The following is a 19921-nucleotide window of genomic DNA, read 5'->3' on the forward strand; positions in this document are numbered from 1 at the left end:
TAACTGTGTAATTATTTTCCTTTTATTTTCTTACCTCCTGTTTTTTAAATTCTTACTTTCTGAACGCACCCAAAAATAGTATTGCCAATAAAAATATTTAGCGCAATACTAGGGACTTTGATAATTTTCGATAAATATATTATTTCTTTATGTAGTATATGTAATTAAGTTTCATATTTTTGTTTGATATATTTTTTTTATTTTTAAGTTAGAAGAGTATACATTTTTTTAAATAATAAAACAGGTTTGAATATGATTAATAACTGTGTTTAAGGAAAAGTTAAGTTCTTATTAAATCCTCCCACTATGGAATTACATATTTATAAGATAACCACTTTGTATCATTATATTATTTTCAAATATTTGAAAGTAAATTGGTGGAAGTACAAAATCGATTAATTTACATGGTTTAACAGCCGTAATAATTAAATTTTATTCAACAATAATTTTAAATCTTTTCTTTTATTGAAATAATGTCGAATAATAAAATTAGGGACAAAATATACTTATTACAGCAACACTAAGAACCAGTCACGTCACTTTTGGACGTTTGTGTGAGTGTGTTCTGTGTGCGTGCGTTCATGATTTGTGAGTGCTTTTTCTTGTTTGTGTGTATATCTGACGCCGTTTGTGAGTTGTCTGTCATCCCTCTAATTTTGGATTTCATCACTAAAACTTCCCAAACTGTCGTCTTTCGGTATGTATCCTTACATTTTGATATCACATTAGTAACTAGTATGACAAGAAATTACTCCATTGTATAGAGTCAACGAAGTCAAACAGGCGTTGTCTTGTCATACTTATTCTATAGTCATTCGAAATCTCACAAAAGTTTGTGTAAATTCCATGTTTTTTGGGTTCGGCAGTTATCGATTGCGTTATCTGCCGGTTATCTTGCGATTCCAAGAGAGTGTCGTGTTATTATCTCTACGCGGTGGCTAGGTGATGGTATCTGGTGGCCAGTAGTGGAAGCAAGTCAGTCGGCTTCCCGATGCCGGTCGGTGTGCTAGTGTTCGCGCGTCAAAGCATGCAATCATAATGGTGGGGCGGTGTAGTCTTGTCCGTTTGTTTGTTGTGGTGTTTGTGACAAGTGTCTAAGTGATTGTTCTGTTGCAGGCCGGCAGAATGCTAAAGTTCATACGCGGCAAGGGCCAGCAGCCCTCTGCTGACAGACAGAAACTCCAGAATGAACTGTTTGCTTTTCGCAAGGTATGTACTCTTACTATAACCTCTGAACATTGGCATGATTGATCTGATGCCAATGTTTTCTATTTTATTTATAAGTATTATTCATCTTGAGGACCGTAGACAACTATTTTAACTGGTAGGCAAGTATATAACTAAAGTTTGTATGCAGAAAAATATATTTGATTTATTCTTGTACAACTATTAATACCACATGTCGTAACATTTTCTGAAATTAATGAATTATAAATGAAACAAAACCAATTTATGGGTGAATAAGCAAGTAATGGATGAATGTTCACAATATGTATGTGTGAGGGATAAATAAACTTAATTGTCATGCAAAAAATACATTGTTATTAGTGTAATAAATGTTACAATGAGTCAGTGGTTTAAATCACTCGATAGTGTTGTGGATGTGTTTGAATGAATTCATTGCAGTAGGAATTTAAATTATGTGTAGCTCTAGAGTTTATATTTAGGACTAACATATTTAACTTTAATCTCCAAAGATAAATCAATACTGGAAACAAATTAGATATAAAAGTTGTAACTATATATTTTTTATATATACCTAAATAAAATTTAATAAGATCTTAATCAGTTTTAAATATGTATGGCCAGATACAAAAATCATTAAATTTGTGTATTAACTACTATGATTTTATCACTCTGATATTTATATAATTTTAAAATGTATTTTTACATTATTATTAAAACATGTCAGAAATGTATAAATCACAATCTCAAAATCAGTTCAATATTTTAGCAGCTGTGATGCCATCTTGAATATGAAGATACACAACGTTGGGTTACACTTTAAGCACTACCAAAACTCACACCTAGGTATCAGTGGCGAAGATATAATCTGATTTCTACCCAATTCCCTTTTGTTATTTTGTGAAATCTAATCTGCATTAATGGATATTATTAGTATGTATAAATCATTTTGGGTTCTCTTTCGGAAAATTTCACGCTTCACCACTGCTAGGTATGGTGAGTGAGTAGACCAGGATACAACCTATACCCCAACATTTCAATTTGGTAGTAACCTATGGTTGAATTGAGAGCTAATACAGTTATTTTACTTAAAATATCTTTCTGTTAAATTAATCCCCACATTGGTAAGTTATAAACTGTTAACCTCGATTATGAAATGTTTGTTTTGCACAATCTTATCACACCAAGCCCTGTGTTATTTACCTACAGATTAGATGTGTCAAGTAATTTTTACAATGGCTGCAATTCGAACCGTGTGCTGTCAAATTGGGCCATGGTCACAGGAATGTGATACATAATGATTTTATCATGATTCATGGTGTATTTGGTGTTTAATTATTTGTTTTATGTTGTTTGCATACATTGGTACATGGACAGTTTATTCCACATAATAACTACGCTGTATAAATGAAATAATGTTAAAAACACATTTGAGAAGAATATTATAATTATACAAAAAAGAAAAACCAAAATAAAAATTGTCTGTATAAATAAAATATTTTATTGATATCACTATGATTCATTTAAATTAAGACATCTTTTAGAACCATATTATATTATTAATTATAATTAATGCAAAACCTAAATTTGATAGTGAATGTTTCCAAGCTAAAAAATTAGACGACAATAAACTATTGAATTAGGCAATGTTCTTTAAAGCAAGCATAATTACTTAATTTGTCACTGACCTAAGATATTGATGAGTAATAAATTTAGCAATCAGTAATAAATTTAGCAATCACAATTTTTGCTGTACCAGATATCCACATAGTCAAACAATTGCACTTATTCATTAATATTTTCATCAATAAATTTCATGACCAAGTCCATTGGAAGCTTGCTTCTACAATGACACCATGATATGCCCATATTAATCAAGGCTGACACATTGTTTTCAATTTATTTTTTATATCAATTGTCGTATCTGTTCATTCTAACTCGTTAAACTAATAAATTCAAACCAGGTATGACGTTTGGTCAAATGAACTTTGTATTGAATTTGATTTATTTATATTGGCGGTGCTTGGAATTCCTACAGGAAGTTTGGGGTCTTTGGTATTTTGCTCGTGCCTTGTTTAAACCGATGAATAATCCGGGATTTTCTTTATGCTATTGTATAATATTGTTAAATAACACATTTCGTTCGGTCCTAAGTAAACTATCGTATCTGGAAATATTACGACATTCAAATTTCAGTTTTGTAGTTTTTCTAGGTACTGTTTACTAGAAAACTCATTTATTTCAAAAGTTAATAAACGAAAAAACACTTCTTTAACAATCAATTACTGACTTTTTTTTTATTGGTTTTGGTAGTAAACAGTACCTACTTACATAACGAAACGTTAAAAAAGTGCTTATCGCTATTTTTTCAGATACGATAGTTTACTTAGTGGCCACCGATTTATACAATACATAGGTTGAACGTTTTCATAAAAAAAATATTTGCGATGTTAAAACTAACGAAATCGAAAGCTTCACCAATTCATTATTAAAGGTCAGTATTGACTAATTTATTCAAGATTAAATTATGACTTAAACAAATTTAAAATATTTTAAAGGGAATATTATTCACTTTGGTTACATCATCTACTCTGGACGCTCCAATGTTTGCCATAGCTCTATTATTAATTAACGATCCAATCGATACATACGTAACGTGTTACGGACAATAGCAAAATAGATCAATGTCAATCGTGAATGTGTATGACGTTAACTATGGGGTGTCTGTATTCAGAATATATTATACGTACATAGTGACATGTACTATTCAACGTTTTTAAGAATTGTAATAATAATGATGACTGGTGTGAGAATTGTAACATTTGGTTCTAGAATTTTAATCGTTCGGCATTTTTAACGGTAATGAATTGGCTGGAGTCTAAAATTGAGTAGTACAAAGTGCCGATCTTCAAGGTCCGATCTAATTTTCATAATGTAGTCATATATGGAAAAATTTAAATATGATAATTTTATTGATAACAGTCAGAAGATGTTTGCTAGTGATAGGATATATATTATATCCGCCCAGATAGTAACTACCGTACACAAGTCGGTAAGACCCGCTACGCGTTCCGGTATTGGCCTGTGTATATCCGGCTCCAAGAGGCCGGCATAATTGTGTCGACTGCCGAGGGGTAATCATCTTGTCAGTCGACATTCTATTGGACCCCACTCCACTTACCGTCAGATGCAGTGGGGTCATTTCGACGCGTACGTACAAAAAATATATCTATGTGTGTAATATGTATATTTATCTTCCGCAAGTAAGCAAACTTTATGTCTGACTTGCAATAGTTTGGAAATGAATTATAGATGAGACACCAACACAACTGACTGGCATATTCATGTTGCTACGTTTAAACTTGTCCTCAAATTTTCATGTAATGTCGTCGTACTCGTGCAAAGATCCTGAAATGTCTACCTAGTTTGCACTATTCCTAAGCCTAAGACGTTTTACAGCTTCTTATGTATTAAGACATTCTTATAGGATAGTCCTAATCGTTTTAGTAATGTTATTCGATACCGCTTAAGGAGAGCCTATTACACGGGACTTTACGTTCTGCTATCTCTTGTATCGTATTTTAATTCCTAAATTTGTTTATAAAACGTTACAAAACTATGCTCAAACTGCTTAGTACGTAGGTTATCGTACTTTATCAGATAAAAACATAGATAATTTCAGAATTCAATCGATATCTGTGTATGTGTAACTGATATTTTGGGCTTGGTGGCTTGCAGTGAAACATATTCGTTGTCTCACTCTTTCATTACAATGTACTTTAGGTACTATTGCCATGTTCACTTTCTAAAGGTGGTATAAATGGCTCTAGATTTGTGGTTGTACTTATACCATTGTGTCTAGCTCGATGCTCAATCCATTTAAAAGACGGAAACTACATTTTCTTGAAACTTGTTCAAAATTCATGATAGGTATATGTTTGTCTCTATTGTTTGTTTATTATAGCCCGTTCTGGTTGGCTTGGTTCGTTGGCCGATCGCGAAGGCGTTCGAACGACACACAATAGACATGACCTAATCACATCGAGGCGGTTTACTGATCGCATAACAAGACGCCTTGCCGTTGTTAGACTGGTCTTTATCTAACATCAGTTTTGTTTGTGGCCTGATGTGTATTCATGTTATTAAAATACTTCTCGAAAAGGAAGGCAAAGGTTCAAGTGAGAATGTTACGATATCTATGCAGTGTATCGTTAAGATCATTTTTGTAACTAGAATTTGGATCCGAATTTGATCTTGTCCTATTGAATACAAGAACGTGTCATTATTCCGATATCGATCGAGTGATCTTGCCTCACTTTTGATGAGTAAAAAATTAAGAATAATTTATTAATTATACTATTGTTTCGTTAATTAACTAGTCCAAAAGCTATAAAAAATATGTGATTTCGGTATGTTTGGAACCAATAAATAAAATGGTTCCTTTGGCAATGAACTGCCACGCCCGGCCTTACCTGTGTCGTTAATTTTTTTATCGATATTACACCTAAGTACATTGATAAAAATGTATCACCTTGGATATTGGTCGTAAAGGGCACACGTAATCTATTATTGTTGGTTTTACTACTTTGATATAAGAAGTTAGTTCTAATTACACTGAAAGTATGTGTGTCGCGTTCCGGGATCAGCCTGTGTATATATCCTCCACAGGCTAGCATAATAGGGTACCGGACTCATTTTTGTTCTTTACTATTATCAAATATTTACATAATATAAATTATTACACAGAAGGAATTATTAAAATCCGGTAAAAAATCAACAAGTTATAAGTCTTTGAATTTCGGTGGAAGGGGTAATTGACTAGAAACAGAAAAGAGACGAAATATCCACATGTGACGTCATCGGGAATTACGACGCGTGCGAAAAAAAGAGATGAAGCGATATCCCCACATCGCGTCCACTTCTGCACGTTACAATATTTTAAATATGAATTACTCGCTCATTTTTTAACCAATTGTGATGCAGTTTTCGCAGGAGTGCTTCTTTTTCGTATTATTAACCAATACATATAGAATAATGTACAAAATCAAGCATAGGCCGGTCCCCTATTGTGTCGATTGCCTAGGAGTGATCATCTCTCGTCAATCGACATCCTATTGGACCCCACTCCACTTACTATCAGGTACAGTGGGATCACATTGTCGTGCTCGTAAAAAGAAACGCAGAATATTGCTAACAATATTTTATTTACAAAAAATATGAAAATTATGTAGTAGTAATAATAAAGTAAAAGACTTGCTAGAAAAGGCTATACGTCAATATAAGATAGTGACTAGTTAATGCAATATGTAAAACAGAAGGTGCACGTAGAATAAATCATTATAATTTTTTTTGTCGTTCGGTGCGTGTTTCACGCTATATAAATGGTTTAATTATAAATCAGCATAGTTACATAAACACATAAATAAACTGTTGAAATGATTTAAAAAGTAATCCTTGATTTCTCAGATGGATTTCAAATCATGTACATTGTACGTTTCTAATCATCGGAAATATAAATTGGTTATTTTCAATTATTATCTTTCAGCATTGTTTTTGTAAATCTACTTAAGTATATATTTCTCTAGAAGTTACTGGTCAAATGCCTCCCAACTCCTGTAAATTTATACCTATCTATGGATGCTTTCGACTATTTGTAAAAGTGGTTAAGATTTACTCTGGCTTCTATCGCTGGACACGCACTGCGTGACTATCCAGGCCCACCTCTGCAAATGATGACATGACACGCACTATCAGATTATATTAGCCCAATTTGCGACCTACATTCCAATTTTAAAGTAAATATTATTTGGTTCTATAAATTAAATATTTCGTTTATTGATGTTTTTATTGAACGAGCTTTGTTGTAAATACACTACGTTAATGGTTAATTCAATTTTATTATTTACTAGATTTCGCTAGCGGCTCCGTCCGCGTAAAAAAGTTTTCCCGGGATAAAAGTCTCGCTCTATCTCTATTATTTATTTACTTCTATTCTATAAGTCACAGGAGACAATAAAGTTAAAGCACTCCTCTTATATATATAGTGAGGTCCGTCAAGACTTCCTACCTGAAACTCTATGCAAGAGCAAGTTCGTTATCTATTTCGAAGCTAGTAGTTTACAGTTTACGCAAATTCGCGGGGATCTTGGTGGACCTGCATTCAACAGTGCTTTCCAACAATATTGATAGAATACCAACCAAGTTTGACATTACTATACACAACTAGTATTCTACCAATATTTAAGTTTAGTTTGAGATTCCTAATGTTGAATGATCTATTCATATAAAATAGAGATATTAAAAGGAAGTTGCTTTGAAGAGTTCTCAGTTGCTAAATATTTATCTTGCAACATTAATGTCAGTTCATTCGTTTGTGTGATTTACTTATTTTAGTTATACATAATATGCGTCAAATGCGCAGCATTGTGTCAAAATTATCTTATATTTTATTTAGATGTAAAATGTAAATTACATGTAAAAAAAATACTATTTAATAATTATTTCTTATTTAATATTATGATTAATTAATTAAAAGACGGACCTTGTGAACTGTATAAATGATTTGATAGTTTAGAGCCTAGATAACAATATGTACACCAATTATGTATCATGAAATAGTGAAAACCTCGTGTACATTTGTCTAGTAGATTAGGTCGCTAATCTGATTAACATAATAGATTATACCTAAGTCCTTCGTCTAACGTCGTCCCCAATGAAAACAAGTAAAGTATAATAATTCTATATCTAACCTTTTGCACCAAAGCATATTTGACTTATAAAGTGGAGCTTAAATGTATATGGTCTTAGTTACTTAGTAGAATACTTTGCAAAATTCGTGTCTTAAATTTTTTTGGGTCTAGTCCTGCAGGCTTCGTATAGTGAACCTGTTTTGAGCACACCGGTTCTCGTGTGACGTCACCGGTCATCTGCACATTCTTAGAACTTTCATACATTCAACATTCACACATTACGTTTAAAATTCCAACAAAGTAAATAAAATGTCACATCAAATTAAAAAATGAACGGTTGAAATTGATTTCATACGTAAATCGTGTTATTTTTGGCACAAACATTGAGGAAATATTATGAATAATCTAGACTCAATGTCAAGGAAAACCGATAATTACTGTGTAAACATTCCCTAACAATAAATCCGTTTTATGACGTGTTAGCTATCCCTTATTCTCGTAGTTCATAACCAATGTAACCCGCCACCACACCAAGAGGCGATAAATATAGCAAACACCAACTTTTTAAAGAATGCTTTCATCCGAAGTGACGTGTTTTTTATCACCAATTTGATATACATAGCAATTACCATGTGCACAATTTGGCGAAATGTGCGTTTTTTGTCGATTTTGGCGTGTATAGAAAAGCTCAGCATTTTAACCTTGAGTTTTACAAACTTGATTGAAACTGGTCGGCGATGTCCTAAGCTTAGCGCCTGAGGCTTTCGTTTTAAACAGTTTATTATTTTTTTAATTGTTTGTTCTTAAAAAATCTGGTAACGCTGGTCAAAATTGAAATATCTTATTCGAGTGAAGAATTATTTATGATTAGTTTATTAAAAAAAATATTAACGACGGTAATAAGAATAACCCCGTATAAACAGGTAAGTAGTAATGAAGTTTGGAATGTAAATTCTAAATAGAGTTTTATACAAAAATATATAAAATTCTTATATTATTTAGTATTTATTATTAATCGTAACAATATATACACGAAGGATGATGATGTCGAGACATTTTAAACGTATTTAACTGCTAATTTATTTTTATTTTTGTTTTACCGCATTCTGCTTATGGAAAGAACATAGTACGCAAAAGAAATTTTATTGAATTATTTTTATAGACCTATACTACAAATGACTGATTATATTAATAAGTTGTCCCTGTTACGACCACACCTACAGCGTTCGTAAAAAGTCTGCCAATCAAGTTGCCCTAATTTTATAACAAAAATTTGCTTAGCCGAGCCCTTTTGTTTGTATCAAATATTTTCCGTTATATTCAGACGTATTTATTATCACATACTAAGACCACATTATTTTACTAACGAGAGTTCGGCTCTACTTTATTTATGGAATTATAATGTTCACCTAGCAAAAATGTTTAATTCTCGATGTGTAATCTAGCTTGCAATAAGATTATATACTTAAATAAATGTATGTACTTTAGAAATCAGTAAATTATAAACGGGCTGCTAGTATTTGTCTGTAATACAGAAAGTTTGTCGGGATGAACGTGAATTGTCCACAAGATAATTTGAAACACGAATGCCTGAATTTGCTTTACCAATAAAGTTTCACACCAATTCCCGCATCTAACATTAATCGTAGAGCACCGCATATCGACAACTGGTACTCCAAACAGCCACCGTCCGCACCGAGATCGAGTTAGTAATAATGTGCATCAATTATGTTGTACTGACGAGACCGCATTCCATCTGCCAACGCTGTTGTTAACCGATCGACTACTCCCGTACCTTTTGTATTGTCTATACGTTATGAAATACGAAATGTACGTGCCAGAAGCCGTTGCACCCGCTTTTATTTGATATATTATCCATTGTAACGGTGGTCTTAAATGGGCTGAAGAGCATTAATGGTTTTAAGATTTCATCGAATACAGATTTGCTTATTGAGGTGTTTGAGTTAGGTTTATTATTATTCTCTATAATTTTTGTTTGATAGTCTTCCAAGTCTCACCAACCGAGTATAATAGTTTAATTGATATATCAAACTCTGAAAATATAGTACAATTGTACTTACAATATACATAAAAACGTATAATTTCTAAATATAGAGTATCTGCATACTTTTATCTAATTTGAGTATTTTAAACATCCCAAATAACCCGTGTCGACACTATCCAGACATCGGCGCACCGCGTGTTTGATTATACATTTCGATATTTTGATTTGATGATGCATAACATTATGGTATGTGCGGCTTCCGTACGTTCAATTTTTTATGTTGAGAAATTTGTTTAGATTGGCTTTTAGTACTTCATCTAGTGTATCAACACTGACTTTTTGGTTTAGCAACAGTAGTCTATCAAGACTACTGTTGCTAAACCAATAAGTAATTTAGCGTTGCTGAATGTTTAGTGAAAAATTCGTTGTTCATGTACATTTACATTGATTAGTGAAAACAATAGTGATTCAACAAATAATGCGTCAATATCGTATTTTTAAATCCTTCGGGAAATAAGCAAAAATTACAATTTTATTTACATAATACACTCCTTATGAGTATATCGATATTGTGTAGTAGCGTCGTTCTAATGCTTGACATAACCTATTTCAGTGCATGTTTGTGATTGTCATCACAGCTTTTCAATCAGCATCCACGTGATATGGCAAAAGGAGCTCGTCCAATTTGTGCGCATACTTGCGTCAAACGAGGCGCGATGCTTGTTACACGGGGGCACACATCTTAACCTCCATTAAGCCGCGTCATTGCCTGAATGGAACGCCTCCCACGGTTTCCTACTTGCTCCAGCCATCGCCAATTCAGGCTAACTATTATATCTCGCATTTGGACAAACATTGTCCAATTCCCGAGGTTGGCATTTCCTATTTCGGTCTCTCGTCCTGTTTATTGGTAATTGGCTTACCACTTATTCCAATTTTAAACTATCATGTTTTAATTTGATGTTTTAAACATTTAAATTTCGAATAACCTTTATTCATAATAAATAACGTATCCCCAAGTTCTTCTAAAATCTTGATTTATTCTGGTATTCATATTGGACTAGGAAAAATGGGTTTTAGCCTACGAACTCTATCTTTTATGTTCCGCCATCACATAAATTATACGCGTGCCAAAGATAGCGATTTATTTGACAGTAGCAGAGTTATGTGAGATAAACCAAGCAATATCCAGTGTAGGCGTTTTAATATTTTGTTAATTTATTGCATCGAACATGCACTTTACCGAACAATTTTGATTCTTACCATTTATATTTAAACTAATCAAAACAAGCAAAAACAGATTTGCTTCACCAATATCATCTAATTAAAGAATAAAAAGTGTAAAAATAGTTTTTGTAAAGGATATATGTAATTGCTCTGCAGGAGATGTTGATAAGGATCATGTTCTGTCCACACATTCTATAGATGACTTAACTAACTGAGTTACATAGTCGCTGACATAGACCGTGTAGGTCATTACCGTGCTTCAATCTAGATTCTGATCCAATAAAGTTATGTCTTTAGACTAAGGGATAATACTAGAGATGACCATTTTTTGTTATTTATATTAAAGGATCAAAAGGTTATATACCTTTTAATTGACATACAATGGTAAAGATATTGTCATGATGTGACTGCAGGAGATATAGTCATTGACCAGTCGATCTTAACCTACTGTCAAAAATTGTCCGCTCCGATAATTCGCCATGAACGCTGCAGTCGAAATATTCATAAAAAAGCCAATTTGCACGTTGTTGAATCGAAATAAAAATAAGAATAAGACATAATATATGTGTCAGGCAATTTTTAGTAAAGAAATCGAAAATCAACTGTCCGTGAATCAGAAGTTTACCCGATAATCAATTATCCGTGAATCAGGAGTTTACTAATCAAATGATCCCTTTAGACGTTAATGTTATATCATGGCATTTTCGCGACACAGCGATAGGTTGTGATGATAAGCACAGCTTTTAAGTTCGTTCACACCGTCAACTGTCTGTGTCCATGAATGTCTAATAATCGCGACTCCTTATCATAATGTATTTACTCTGCCAAGTTAATATTTGCTGCCGTCAAAAATTTGCCCCTTTATTAGACGATGTTATTTTCATAATAATACGCGGCGGTGTGTTCATAAGACGTGATTTTTAGATGAAATTAACTCGAATTTTGTACTAGACTAATTAATTACCACATTTAATTTACAGTAAACTGAGAGATCAGATAATCATTAGAAAATAACATTTTATGAATTGTTTAGTAACAAAGCAGTTAATTCTGTAAGAATACATAACTACATTTTACAAATTTTATATGAGCAAAGTAGAAATAAAAGGACTTTTGCTATTTCAACGGGTCACAGTGTAGTCACGTGCGAGTGTATTTACAGTGGTCCTTTCATTCCGCGGATATCTGTTTTAATTGTACGAGCTGACTCCAGACTGCCATTTTTATCTTTTTATGCAAGTGCCTCTATTGTTGGCGAAGTCATTTAAACTCTTTATTATTGCATTGTGTGGCTTTTACAAATAGACTGTTGTTGGATGAAAATTTTTTCGGACTAATTACAGCATTTCTTCGCCAATATTAAACGTATATAATATAACCTAACGCCTAAAGCAAAATGTATCGCCCATAATTTATATTTGTTTCATCACGTCTTATGTTATGAAAATATTGTACTCATGCGCTAACCGTAGAGGATCACTCATTACTCAACAAAGGGAAACATAACGTGGTTACTGGTTATTCATTCTGTCATTTTTCATACAAGTGATATGAGAGGTGTCGTCAGCGAATTCTCTATTGGTGAAACACTCGGAACTTGGAACTTGTTACTCTTTATGCATATTATTACTTTTAATTATGAGGTAAATCAATCTATCTATTTTTAAGAATTAAACGAATAAAAAAAATCGACACAATTTGTCGAGTATAAGTAAAATATTACAGATTGGTGAAATGATTAAAACAAAATGAGTCGATAATCCTTTTTGACCTTATCAAAGCTGTTCTTCCATAAGAATGCCCATTATTGCAAAAGAGGGACGGCGTAGAGCCCCCTAACCATATCTTAATAAGTAAGGTTACTGTGAAAATATAGTAAGTACTGTTTACTTAGATGTTAGAATGAGGCTTAATGTATAGGTTATTGCCACACAACACGATCAGTATTAAAAAAACAATAAAGCGAGATCTCCGGCTCGCCTCGTCCGACCACGTTCAGTCGCCTGCTGCGGGTCATCGTTCTATCTTGACCAGAGATGTTACACAATTTGTTCTAACATGCGTTTCACTTCAACATTTATTTTTCAAAAACCATAATTAAACTGATGAACTAATTTCTTCAGAAATGTTGTATATCTTTGGCTTAGTAGATATCTAAGACAACGTACGCTACGCTTCATTGTATATTTATGTACAAATTAACAGACATTCGCGTAATAACAGTGATTAATGCATCGCCACGCAACCGACGTTTGTCATTAGCGCCGAATGGATCCACGCTCGTAGTCCACTAATAAATGATGTATGCCTGTTAATCTTTGTTTGTGTTTTGTTATACATGAAATCTCTATTTCACATTCATAATTTTGTGCGTATTTTAGTTTTGGTTTTAACATTTAATTGATTATAAATGAATGGGTGTATAAAATAGGCTAGAGTACAGTATAATGTTATTGTTATTCCAGTTGATTTATTGTTTATCTTTTGTTTAAATTGAACATTTTACGCCTATTTTAAGTAAATTCTATTTGACAGTCAAATTAAAAAGCTAATGTAGAAAGTAATTGTTTTATTACCATTTATTTGAAATCATAATATATTAGAGCGTGTCCTTTTATTTCGGTTAAAATATTTATGTGATGAATAGCATTTGCTCAGAAGTTTTGATACGGGCCCTAAATCTATCAAAACAGCACGATATATTTTTAATTCAGTGTTACAACGAATCAGTAAATTTACATCAATCAGTAAACAAAAGTTAATTGCAACGCTGCACCATTTTCATACAACGTTCAAACTAGTTACCAAAACGTGATGCAGCATGGGAGCAAACGTTAAAACGCACGTTCCCGATAAATACACCGATCGAACGCAGGAAGTCGGCATAATGCAATGCAGCACAGGGAGACAGGTAAGCATATGTAAACGGCAAATCGATGATACTTTTGTTATCAAATTGCTCCTAGACATTTTCTTCTCCGTAAAGAGTTTCAATAAAAAGCGGTCCCATGAACAAAGTTCTTAAATTTACACGGTTCCATTTCTATTATGTTTTTTCTATAGTTACACACGCATTTCCTTGGAGTAAAAAGTAAATTACATTTTCAAACTTTTTGTACGAGTAATGATTAATAGAAGCACTTTTGATACACGTAGTAATAGACAGGTACGTACTCTTTCCTTTGTCGTCGGACGATCACCTCTGCCCGAAGGTCACACCTTTACAGCTTCTGCTCGTTTGTCCTTACAACTTTTCTATTGTTTTTTTTTTGACTATATTGTAGCAAAATTTTCTTGTTTATGTAAATAATAATTCTAATCAAAATACAAAAGCATATTGAAAGTTAAAGAACCATTAATTCTAAAAAATAATAAAGAATCGAAATCTATACTATTATATAAAGCTGAAGAGTTTGTTTGTTTGTTTGTTTGTTTGTTTGTTTGAACGCGCTAATCTCAGGAACTACCGGTCCAAACCGAAAAATTTTTTTTACGTTGGATAGCCCTTTGTTCGTGGAGTGCTATAGGCTATATATCATCACGCTATACCCAATAGGAGCGGGGCAGTAATGGCTAATCTCAGGAACTACCGGTCCAAACTGAAAAATTCTTTTTGCGTTGGATAGCCCTTTGTTCGTGGAGTGCTATAGGCTATATATCATCACGCTATACCCAATAGGAGCGGGGCAGTAATGGCTAATCTCAGGAACTACCGGTCCAAACTGAAAAATTCTTTTGCGTTGGATAGCCCTTTGTTCGTGGAGTGCTATAGGCTATATATCATCACGCTATACCCAATAGGAGCGGAGCAGTAATGGCTAATCTCAGGAACTACCGATTCGAACTGAAAACATATTTTTGTGTTGAATAGTCCTTTGTTTGTGGAGTGCTCAAAGTTATATATCATCACGCTATGACCAATAGGAGCGGAGCAGTAATGAAACATGTTGCAAAAACGGGGAAAATTATGAGTTTTGAGAGCTTCCGTTGCCTGCGCTTCGTAAACGGTTAAAGTTATGCAACAATGATGTATGACGGGATTGTTTCACTTAAAAAGTTCTAAATAATATAACAAAGTCTCCCGCTGCATCTGTCTGTTACGTGTTAAACTCAAAAACTACCCAACGTATTAAGATGAAATTTGGTATGGAGACAGTTTGAGACCCTGGGAAGAACATAGGCTCCCGGGAAACTACTATTTTTATAACGGAAAACTTTAGCTTGAAAAACTTTATTACGCGGGCGGAGCCGCGAGCAAAAGCTAGTCTGTAATAACTCTGAAATATACCTAATAGAATTTTTCCTTATAATCAGGTACGTAAATAGGAGTGGCCAGTGCGATAAATTCGTTCTTTACCGTAATTCGCTATCGTATAACGAATCCTACTAAATGTATAAAATGTATAATTGCCATGACTTCGAACGATGTAGATAGGTACGTGGCTGACAAGTATGTTCGATGCAGTGATTTTTAATTCCTAACGTGACTGCCGATGGAACCTGTACTGCATTGAACATAACAAAAGTTATTAATCGAGTAGTGGCTTCCTTCATACCGACGAAAACCAATTGCAAAATGTATATGAGAAATAAAACATGCCGTAAATTCCTGTATTGATATAACTGATAATATATTCTGTGCATGTCGTAAAATAAATAAGTATTGATTTTATTACGATACAAACACGGTGCAATATTCAGAATTGTATGTGGTCGTAAAATGCGATGTAAAATATATCCCCCTCGGCAAGCAGGAAGAAGGAAGCCGTAACGTCGATATCAGAGATCACCTGCTTGCAATCACGGCTTTGGAAGCCTTACGGGCTCGGTTCGTCGCACTCCTTATTGATTTAGCGCAATACATTGTCTCTTTGCAAACTTCGTTGTTTCGAATGTTCTCCACCGTTGATTGTGTTTTCTTACTCTACACTCGATGCATTTCTGGGGATAACTTGTAACTGTATTTTATTTTGTATCTATTTTGAACGAAAGCTCATAGCTAAGTAGACACCATTATATCCACTTATATGTTCTACCAGATTTTGGTCGCGGCTTTGCCCGCGTGAATAAATTTTCGCGCTACAAAAGTCCTTCAAACACTACGACACCAAAACAATTTTTAAAAAAATGAGATAAAAAATGTTTTATTATTTACCACAGGAGTCAATTAGACGGTAAAAAGCCTTTGTGTTTAGACTGGACATGATCTACCTCTATAAATATATAAACATTGGAATATTTTCACAAACTTTCGAATTTATAATAATAATATAAAGATTTTCCACGAAGTATTTTATGAACACTTTCTGTTTTTATTAAAGTGAAGTTTTTTAATATCGCAATTAATGACATGTTACCTCGATAAATCAAAAGAAAAAATATTATTTCAAAATCAGTGTTTCACTGAAAATCTGTAACCGCCGGTAAATATTCGCAAAAACTTCAAATCCACTTTATTTTAATACCTACTTATTCAAACTGGCTTATAGTTTATTTACCTCATAGTTTTAATATCGGTTGCCCAATGTACCAAATCATTGTAAACATTGTACAGTTTACTTGGATATCTAATTTTAATATAGTTTTCAGTCACGTGCACCACGTCCAGACCTTGCTGACTCGAGATTATATTATAACTAACGCAACGCGTTTAGTTTATGTGCAACGTTCTCGTTTCTGCTAGCTACGTAGTAGAATTAATATTGAACGAACGAAAGACGTTTTATATTTTTTCCAAACGCCAGATCTTGAATTAGATTTTTATTACTTACTAGCTTTTACTCGTGGATTGCATTCGAAATTTAATCATCGAAGCAATATAATGTTTGGCTCGTATTGTAATTATGGATTTGCTCAGGCTTTCACTTAACAGTTTATGATAGAAAACATCTTAATTTTAAGAGCCCTTACAGTGTGATTGATGGACAAACACAACTTTGCATTGGTTTGATATTATTGAGCCGTTGACGCATTTCCAATGGGTGCGTATCTACAACGTTGACGGATGTGTAAATTATTTCGGGAGTGACACAGATACATGTATATAAACTTGACAAAATTGTCAGTAAAAAATGAAATAGAATATAGTTCTTAAATATAAAAATCAGGATCTGGCGGCTTGGAAATACGTGGTACAGCACACAGAGGGCTGTTTACGTAATGGCGGGGTGTAATTTCATCGGTTTACGATTGTTATACGTTTCCCACGGTCTTGGCTAATTCTACAGCGTACACTATCTTTTGTGCCAGTCGTTACGAATTTATAGCTGACGTAACCCCCCTAGTAATGAACGCTGCCCATCTATTTTTGTTTGCTCTTTTATTACGGTATGTTTATTGTTTATTTTGGTTGTACGATGTTCATCCATTAAGCTTCTCGTTATGTGATGGCACGATTTGATTCAGTTTACTACAAGTTTGTGTCGTTTTGTATACGCCGGTAGTAAATTAAAAATTTGTTTATAAAACACTGTGAACACGATTAGGGTGTATGTGCGTTTATTAAATATATACAATCGTATATGTTGTAAAAGAATACGTATCATTATATCCGAATTCATACAATAATGTATGATGCTAAAGGTATCATCAGTTTACTTAATAATTTTGTTATGAGCTGAAAATTTCTGTTAGGATAACACCGCTATAATCTGTTTCTAAATTTAAAATTTCTCACTCAGAATAAAAGAAACTTCACTGACATTTTAAACATATATCCGTATCTTGTGAATAGTATTGTGAACTTTTTCGCTACCTTCGTGTTTCTGTGGGCACGGTGTGAGCCCAACATTAGTAACTTTGCAAATAAACAATATCCCCGCGTCTACGTGAATCATATGACAATTTAATTTTATCATACAATAGGTGTTTTTTTCTAAAGTGCCGATTGTGTTAACAAGTACAAAAGTGATAAAGTTTTATCACAACGTTCGTTATCAGGCGGCGTTTTGCGCTATTTTCCAATTTACCATACAACAAAGAGGTGTTAATAAGTGTTGCTTATCTGTTATAAGTACGTTCAAATGTGTATTAAATAATATTTTTATTGTAATCGGTCATTTGAATATTATCTTAGTTTCGTGTTTCATTAAGTTTTTTTTCGATTGTCCGTTTCATTTTCTAGCTTGCTAATTTAAAGTCAAACTGGTAACGAATGTGTGTTTAACTGTGTAATGCGTTTATGGCTCATTCGCTAAATCAATAAATTGAACGTTTATCGGAAAATTTATGATAGGTTTTCTTCGAGTACCTATACCAATTACCAGGTTCTTTGTGTTATCTTTATTTAATCATGTTTGTAAACCTTGTAGTATGTTATTGCGTTTTAAACTCTGTAAAATATCTCCGAAAATGCTATTAGTGACTCGTAGAAGTTCCATTAGCCCTATTTCAGCTGGTATTCCACTTTCATGGCCTCTGGAGATCTCTAGATCATCAGCTAATCCCAGCCCAAGATAAACGTACTTGTAATAGAAAGCAATACTTCTTGTCGTATAGACGAAGGACGTATCCGTCGCACCGTGCAAGTATGTTATCGCTGATAACTGTCGCGAGTTGCAACCCTTATCGACTCACTAATATGCATGAATGTTATGCTCAAGCATTGGTATGCTATGGGGGCCTCTTTGAATAAATAAGCTAAATTATTTTTGAGCTCCATTGGGTTTGAGTACCCAAAAGTTTGCTAGTAGTAGATGTCTCATGTAAACCGTAGGGAGGTGATTTAATTATTGACTCAATGTTTTTAGGTATACTTTGATAGAATAATGTCGATGAATCGGCTATCTAATTATTCACTGTAATAATTTCACCCAAAAGTACTAGCTCGGACCCTACATTAAGATTCAAGTTTTGCGTCATAGATATCGGATACTGTGAAGGGTTTTTGATCCCACAACTACCATGCCCCAGTCCCTCGTATAGTAATTAACGGTCATAAATTAAATTTATTTTGGCGGTGCTATTTACTGGAAATGCATTTTAATGCTAATTCAAATTTATAATATCTACAAAGTGTCTACACGTTTCCATTGATCAGCGTAATAATAATTTTCATACAAATTCCTCGTATCCAATGATTCTCAATGACAACCGCACCTACCGTTCCGCTAGTCGGTATCGAGATCGCGCTGCGTGCTCCATTTCCTGCTTGTTGCATAATTCAATCGGTATATACAAGAATCGATTTTCACTTTTGCCTGCATTCGTTTCTATACGAGTACTGTATGCATTTACATGGTAAAGAAAATTATCATGGGCGTTAGTTTTAATCGATTTCGTACGATTTTTGTCGATTTACCATATTTATACGACAAAATCGTTTAAAAATTTGTCCTCGTATATATTATCTTACCTGAAAGTCCCCCAACGCATCCCTGCTATTAATTTACCACCATGTAACCCCCGCACTCGTTTGCCCTATCTAAGAAACGGATTTAATTACAAGCTTAGAGTTATAAATATGAATTTATTCGGCTAAATATAGATCTAGTCAATCTCCTATATTCTACAACATCACTTATTTGTAAAATTACAGTAATATTTTCTCTCATCGTATTCATACGATTTTACTTGACATGCGTCAATTCATCATCGATTGGAATTAATTAGGTCGCGTTAAAACACCACTTATATTAAAAACATATCTGTGGCTCCGTGAATTTGTTAACCCATGAAGCTTATAATCAATCATGTCGAATGATGAGTGGCTAATTATCATAAACAATGAATCATTTAACGATGCTTCGAGTGACAAACAACTGTCATCTCGTTTATTACATCTCAGTGTTAAGTGATATTTAATAACCAAATCCTA

General features: G+C 33.4%; 1 protein-coding gene across 5 annotated transcripts in view; it reads left to right on the forward strand.

The window, feature by feature from the left end:
* Positions 1-535: 535 nt before the first annotated feature.
* Positions 536-19921, forward strand: part of LOC115443677 (lethal(2) giant larvae protein) — a 46275-nt gene continuing 26889 nt past the window's right edge. For 4 of the 5 annotated variants that reach the window (XM_037437756.1, XM_037437757.1, XM_030169173.2 and 1 more), the window contains exons 1-2: positions 815-1041; positions 1117-1209. In XM_037437756.1, the coding sequence (XP_037293653.1) occupies positions 1039-1041; positions 1117-1209 (96 nt within the window). In that variant the 5' untranslated portion in view covers positions 815-1038. Of the gene's footprint in view, positions 698-814; positions 1042-1116; positions 1210-19921 lie in introns of those variants that run through there. The other variant, XM_030169171.2, reaches the window with a different exon arrangement.

This window comes from Manduca sexta, chromosome 12, assembly GCF_014839805.1.
Source record: "Manduca sexta isolate Smith_Timp_Sample1 chromosome 12, JHU_Msex_v1.0, whole genome shotgun sequence".
Taxonomy (NCBI): Eukaryota; Metazoa; Arthropoda; class Insecta; order Lepidoptera; family Sphingidae; genus Manduca; species Manduca sexta.